At 37.1% G+C, this 7,564-nt stretch overlaps 1 protein-coding gene across 1 annotated transcript; it reads left to right on the forward strand.

The window, feature by feature from the left end:
- The first annotated feature begins 3,784 nt into the window (after positions 1-3,784).
- On the forward strand, positions 3,785-4,349 carry LOC113930621 (ubiquitin-40S ribosomal protein S27a). The gene has a single exon (XM_035725420.1). The coding sequence runs from the start codon at positions 3,844-3,846 to the stop codon at positions 4,312-4,314; it is 471 nt and encodes a 156-aa protein (XP_035581313.1). The 5' UTR covers positions 3,785-3,843; the 3' UTR covers positions 4,315-4,349.
- Positions 4,350-7,564: the final 3,215 nt, after the last annotated feature.

Genomic DNA, 7,564 nt, shown 5'->3' on the forward strand with positions numbered 1-7,564 from the left:
CTTTCTCTCTCCTATTTTGAATATAAACCTTGCTGGATACATTATTCTTGGCTGCAGGGTTTTTTCCTTTCAGTACTTTGCATATTTCATGCCACTCTCTTCTGACCTGCAAAGTTTCTTCTGACAAATCAACTGAGAGCCCTATGTATGTAACTGTTTTCTTTTGCTTTTCTTAAAATGTTCTCTTTATCATTACTTTTTGCCATTTTAATTATGTATCTGTGCATGGACCTCATTAGGGTAATCTTGTTAGGGGCTCTCTGTGTTTCCTGGATCTGATTAGGGATTACTTCCCCAAGATAAAGGATTTATTGGTAAATTAAAATGGCACAATTTGCTGTTCTTGTTGAGAATCAACTACAGTTTTTGGAATAAGCATTGTCCAGGTTGATTTAAGACTTTGGTTAATTTCCACAGTTCAAAAAAATGTTGATTTTGACAATTTTTGTCCATTTGTTCATTGATTTTGTGGAGGGACAAGATTATGAGTCTTTTACTCTGTCATGATTGCTGACATCTCTCCTATAATAGTCTAAAAACATGTCTACAGGGGCACCTGGGTGGCTCAGTTGGTTAAGTGTCCAACTCTTGATTTCAGCTGAGGTCATGATCTCAAGGTTGTGAGATCAAGCCCTGCATCAGGCTCACACTGGGAGTGGAGCCTGCTTACTTTTCTGTGTGTCTCTCTCTCTAAAAAAAAAAGTCTACAATCTCTCTAGCATTCATTCTTTAAATGGTGGAGGCTATCATTCTATAAATGTGGGTTGTATTTAGTGACTCAATCATAATAAATAGAAAAAACTGGAAGTGATGATACATGACTCAGAAGGACTAAGTCACAAAAAGCATCTCTCTTGCTCTGTCTCTCTCTCTCTTGGATTATTCACTCTTGGGAAAGCCAACTGCTACATGGTGTGGCCCACATAGAAGGGAGTATTTCTACCCAAAACAATGTGATTGAACAATCTTATAAGTTAATCCTACAACCCAGTCAAACCTTCAAGATAACTGCAGTCTGAGCAGACTCCCTATCTCTAAGAGCCCAAGAGATGCTGTGCCAGAACTATCAACTAAGCTACACCCAAATTTCTAACTCCTACAAACTATGTAATTAATGTTTGTTGTCTTAAGCCACTAAATTTTGGGCGATGTTTGTTACAGAACAGTAGATAGCTCATGAACCCTCTTATACAAAAAGAAGATTAAACTTTTTTAAAGAGCAGTCCTGAAAAATATAAGAGATGATAATCGTTTCCAGTGCTAATCAAATATTATCAGGTCAAAGCCTATTCAAATGGATTCTAGATATAGTTCTTGACAACTATGTGTTATACTTCTGAAATGATCTCTATAGAGAAGGAGAGAACATTTATAAGCAGAGGGTCAGTTTCTCTAGTGAGTTTGGAAGTTTCTGAGCTGATCTAGGAAAAATATGTGACCACAAGGTGGCAGTAGCATACCATGAGCTTTATTCAGGTAGTACTTTAATAGATTTCTATGAAGAATAGGGGATGGGTTAGTTCCTTACAGCATGGGAACTTCCAGAGTCTCACACTCAGAAAAGGAGGAAGCAAAGAAACTTCAAGGAAAGAAGGGAATAGGAAAGGGGTCTTACTGTCTAGGTAATACCACTCAGCATCAAGATGGGGACTCTTGGTCAGAGAGCTCCACAGGGCAGAAGTGGCTTGGAGTCATTTATAGCACTGGGGTTTACTTTATCTGTGGCCAGCAGATTTATAAGGGCAGTTTCACAAAGCATGCAAATCAGGCAAGCCCCAAAGGGCTAACCATATGCTTATAAGGGCTACATTTAAAGCAACTGCATAAAATGTATACATTTGTAAAAATTGTACGAATTTTTAAATGTGTAAAAAATTGAGTTTGCCACTAGTGGGCGTTTAAGCTAACTGTTCTGGCCTGTTGTGAAGGAAATACTGGAAATATACAGGGGCCATCTTTGGCTTATTTATACAACAGCTTCCCATGCCACTTAATATGAAGACAATCTTCAATGATATAGAGGTCTTTGTGGGTATGTTTAATATTTAGAAAATGTCATTCAAGACAAAATAGCCTCTTCCCATTGTATGTCATGGGAATTCTTCATTTGGTTCCCTATAGGGTAAATCACAATTAAATATTTACCTTGGGAAATGATTTTTTTGAAAGATAGGTTATTTACAGAGAACCAGCTAAGATTCACATTAAGCTCTGTATTTGTTTTCTATTCTTGCCTAAAAATTAACACTAACTTAACAGCTTTAAACAACACACATATATTCCACCATGTTTTCTATGGGCCAAGGTTTTGTGACAGCTTAGTTGCATCCTCTGTTTAGGGTCTCACAAGACTGTAATCAAGGTGTTAGCCGGACTGCATTCTCATCTGGAAAAATGACTACGGAAGAATATACTTCCAAGTTCATTCACGTTGTTGGCAGAATTCATGTTCTTGTGGCCATGTAACCAAAGTTTCAAGCTTTTTGCTGGCTGCTAGCAGGAGATGGTCTTCAGATCCGAAATGATACACACAGTTCTCATTCCCATTTGCTTCTCTTACATAACTGCTTACATTGTCAAACCAGCAACGAGAATCTTTTCCTCCACTCTAAGACAATCTTATACAACATGATGCAATTATAGAAGTGATTTTTGCCATGTAACATAACCTAATCTAGGGAGTGACATTCCATCAACTTTGCCATCGTTTATAATTTGCTATTTGGTTAGAAGTCACAGGTACTGTGTGCACACAAGGAGAAGGGAATAAACAAAGGTGTGAATATTAGTAGATAAGAAATCACTAGGGGTTACCTTATGGTCTGTTTGCTACAAATTTATACTGAAAAATGACAGGACCAAGGGGTGTTGTTACATAGACATATTTCCCAGACTTAAGAAAATACCCAGCTGGGGCGCCTGGGTGACTCAGTCGTTAAGCGTCTGCCTTCAGCTGAGGTCATGATCCCAGGGTCCTGGGATAGAGCCCCACATCAGGCTCCCTGCTCAGCGGGAAGCCTGCGTCTCCCTCTCTCACTCCCCCTGCTTGTGTTTCCTCTCTTGCTGTCTCTGTCAAATAAATATATAAAATCTTAAAAAAAAAAAAAAGAAAATACCCAGGTACTTTGAACTCTGTTTATAAAGTAATTTATTTGCTTTCCAATGTTTTTATTAATGCCTACAATTGCAATTTAGTCTTCAATAATAATTGGCACATTTAATAGTGTTACAGTAAAAAAAAAACACAACAAAACATTAACTTTATTTCTATTAGTCTACAAAAAAATCTTGATGGCAGACACTTCTGAATATATTAGAAAATATTTTATTTTGGGGATAAGGTATTATTAATATAGCCCAACTTAAGAACACTAATAAGTGGTTATAATGGTTCTCAAATAAATTTGCCAGAGTGAAGTGTAATTGCTCTACTGGTAAATTTTTCTTTTTCATTTTTAGCGGCGGGGGGGGGATAGGGAGAGGGAGAGAATCTTAAGCAGGCTCCACGCCCAGCACAGAGCCCAACGCAGGGCTCAATCTCACAACACTGAGATCATAACCTGAGCCAAAATCAAGAGTCAGACTCTTAAATGACTGAGCGACCCAGACACCCCATCTACTGGTAAATTTTTCTAATTATAATTGTTCTTAACCTTTTAATGTTAACATTTGACAATATTAAGAAATAGAAATGAGAATTTTAATCTAACGGTTAAAAATTAGTCTTCCAGAGTGTGTGTTCTTGGCCTCTCTCCGGCCAGTGGCCTACCGGGCGCCCCCTTATGTTCCCACTTTTGACCCCTCTCTTCCTTTTCCTCAACTTCAGGTGGAACCGCCGCCAAGATGCAGATTTTCGTGAAAACCCTTACGGGGAAGACCATCACTCTCGAGGTTGAACCCTCGGATACAATAGAAAATGTAAAGGCCAAGATTCAGGATAAGGAAGGAATTCCTCCTGATCAGCAGAGACTGATCTTTGCTGGCAAGCAACTGGAAGATGGACGCACTTTGTCTGACTACAACATTCAAAAGGAGTCCACTCTTCATCTTGTGTTGAGACTTCGTGGTGGTGCTAAGAAAAGGAAGAAGAAGTCTTACACCACTCCCAAGAAGAATAAGCATAAGAGAAAGAAGGTTAAACTGGCCGTCCTGAAATACTATAAGGTGGATGAGAATGGCAAAATCAGTCGCCTTCGTCGGGAGTGCCCTTCAGATGAGTGTGGTGCTGGAGTTTTCATGGCTAGCCACTTCGACAGACATTATTGTGGCAAATGTTGTCTGACTTACTGCTTCAACAAACCAGAAGACAAGTAATTGTATATGGGTTAATAATAAAAGACATGAACTAAAAAAAAAAAAAAAAAAAAAAAAAAAAAAAAAAATTAGTCTTCCAAAATTAATTTGAGCATTCTAAGCCCTGAGATTTAAATTTGAAAGTGTTATTTACTACTTCACTTTACACACACATAAGGTTGTTGTATTAGCCTGGGTCTTCAGAGAAATAGTGTTCTGTTTCTGATATGTGTGTGTGTGTGTGTGTGTTTATTTGTGATATATATCAGATAAATATATATGTATATATACATATATATCAAATATATATACAGATATATATCATATATGTGTGTATATATATACATAAATACACACACATATATACAAATGTATAAAAGGAGATTTATTACAGGATTTGGTTCATGTAGAAGTCCTATGATGTGCTGTCTGTAAACTGGACAAATGGAAAATCTGGTGGTATAATTCAGTCTGAGTCTGAAGTTCTGGGAACCAGGTGAAACAATGGTTTAACTCTTAGTCAAGATTGAAAGTCTAGGGAAGTGGCGCCTGGGTGGCTCAGTTGGTTAAGCATCTGCCTTCGGCTCAGGTTCTGATCTCAGGGTCCTGGGATGGAGTCCGGCATCAGGCTCCCTGCTCAGCGGGGAGTCTGCTTCTCCTTCTGCTGCTCTCTCTCTCTCTCTCTGTCAAATAAATAAATAAAATCTTAAAAAAAAGAAAGTCTAGGGGAGGGGGGTGAGGTGCTGGTAGAAGTCTTGGCGTCTGAAGCCTGGGAAAGAGGAGTTCCAATGTCTGAGAGCAGGAGAGAGAATTCCTTTGTCTTTTTGTGCTATTCAGGCCCTCAACAGATTGGATGGTGCCCACCCACATAGGTGTAAGATATTCTTTATTTAGTCTACTGAATCAAATATTAATCTCTTCTGGATACACCCTCACAGACACACCAAGAAAAAAAATGTTTTAACAGCTATCTGGGCATCACTAAGCCCAGTCAAGTTGAAGCCTGCTGTAGCTTTGTTAAATTAACATTTGTTAAGAACTGCACGTTGTCAAATGGTGATTCACAGCTCAACAAAAGACCGCAAGGGAAAGTGAAATAGAGAACTTCGTTATTCACAGGTCCTGGAAGAGGTGCATAGCATCCTCAAGAGGCTACACAGGGGAGTTCAAGGCAGGGTGCAGGCAGAGAGAGCAGGGAAGGACCTGGGGCACATGCCTTTATTAGGGTCTGCAGGTAGAGTGCTTTGGGGTTCTCAGGCTAAGGTCAGATTGGACAACACAAACCAAAAAGAGCAGGGTTTTGGTAAGTTTCTTGGGGGTCTTATATAAGAGGCGTAGAAGGGGAAGGCTCTGGCAGATGGGGAGCATGCTTATCACAAGAGCAGTTGAGGTAGTCATATCAGGAACTTACATTTGTAACTCTGTGGGCTGTTACCTAGGGAAGGCATTCTTGGGAGGGCAAGTGTCAGTTCAAGGTTCCTGCAGGACTCTTGGCCATAAATAATGGATGCTGAGGCAGGAATATTATGGAGTAGTTTAGCAAAACTCCCCAAAACACAAAAAAATTAACCTTCACGGTAGTCAATTACATATTACTCTTCATCCATCCTGCATTAAAAAAATACATTCACAATAGGAACACGAAGAAATTAAAAAAAAAAATTCTGGTGAACCAAATAAGAAAATGTATACTAGAATGTATAAAATTTTAAAACATATGTATGAAATCTGTATGGTGTTGGGTCATCATACTGAATATAATTAAATATACTTTATACCCATATGATACCTTGCACTGAATTTTTTAAAAACTAAGATCTCACCATTGTTATATTAATTCAACAAATGGAAAACTGATGTACAGGGGAGCTTCAAACTTAAAAATGGGTTCTACATGTAAAATGTACTTGTAAAGTATTTTCATTTTGTCATTCAAACATCACTCAATCATACAAAAATATTTATTGAACAAAATTTAGTAGGCAGGCACTGTACTAACTTCTGGGATTGTATTTAGAATATCATTAATTCTACTGATCAACTTGGGGAAAACTGGTACCCTTACTACACTGGGTCTTCCAATCCATGAACAATGTCTCTCAACTAATTTAGGTTATTGACTTCTCCCACCATAATTTTGAAGTTGAAAGGTTATTTAACTATAAATTGAAGTTCTTTCATTAACACGAACTTATTTAGATTTTCTGTTCTTGGGAGAGTTGTAATAGTGTTTTAATATTTTTTAATGTCTTTAGGATACCCTAAAGTAGTAATGTCACCTCTTTTACTCCTAATTAGAATAATTTTGTCTTGTCCCTTTTTTTCTTGAAGATTTTGGCTGGTATCAAATGTATTGGTTTAAAAAACTTTTGCTTTTGTTAATTTCCCTTTATTGTTTCCCACTTTCCAATTTATTGATTTTTTGCTCTCATATTTATTATTCATTACTGTTGCTTGCCTTCACTTTAATTTGTTTTTTCTAGCTTTTTCAAGGGAAAGTTTCAATTGATTTAAAACCTTTCTTTAATTCCAATATAAGCATTCAATGTTAAAAATGTCTTAGTTCTGTGTTAGAAACATCCCAGTTTTGATATTATATTTCCTTTTTATTCAGTACAAAACATTTTCTAATTTGCACCAAAATTTCTTAGACCAACCAGCTTTTGGACAGGTTGTTGCTTACATTCCAAATATTGTGGTAATTATTACGTTTCTGTTATTGATTTCTACTTTAATTCCATTATTGCCACAAATAATGCTTTCTGTGATTATATTAGATTTGATCAGATTTTCTTTTGGTCAGGTATATGGTGAATACTGCTGAATATTTCAAGCTACTGTTGTGGAATGGAGTGTTCCATAAATGTCATTTAAGTCAAGTTGATTGATAGTGTTCAGACTTCCACATCCATATTTTCCGTTTTAATAAATAAAAATGAGACAGTGAATGAATAATAATAATAAAGTAATGAATAATGAGAGTATAGCTAAACTCTCCAAGAATAATTTTGGATCTATTTCTTTTTTCATTTTTTGTTTCATGTATGTTGAAAACCTGCAGTTAGTTGCAACCAAATTTAGGAATAACTTAGGAAATTTTCTCATTCCACCCTTCTTTTGATTCATGTTCACAAGATTTATCATTTTTCTTCCTGTTACTTGTAATATAACTTAGTTATTCTATTTAAAGTGGTATTCTTAGGACACCTGGGTGGCTCAGTCAGTTAAGTGTCTGCCTTCGGCTCAAGTCCTGCGTCAGGCTCCTTGCTCA

Source organism: Zalophus californianus, chromosome X, assembly GCF_009762305.2.
Source record: "Zalophus californianus isolate mZalCal1 chromosome X, mZalCal1.pri.v2, whole genome shotgun sequence".
NCBI classification, from domain to species: Eukaryota; Metazoa; Chordata; class Mammalia; order Carnivora; family Otariidae; genus Zalophus; species Zalophus californianus.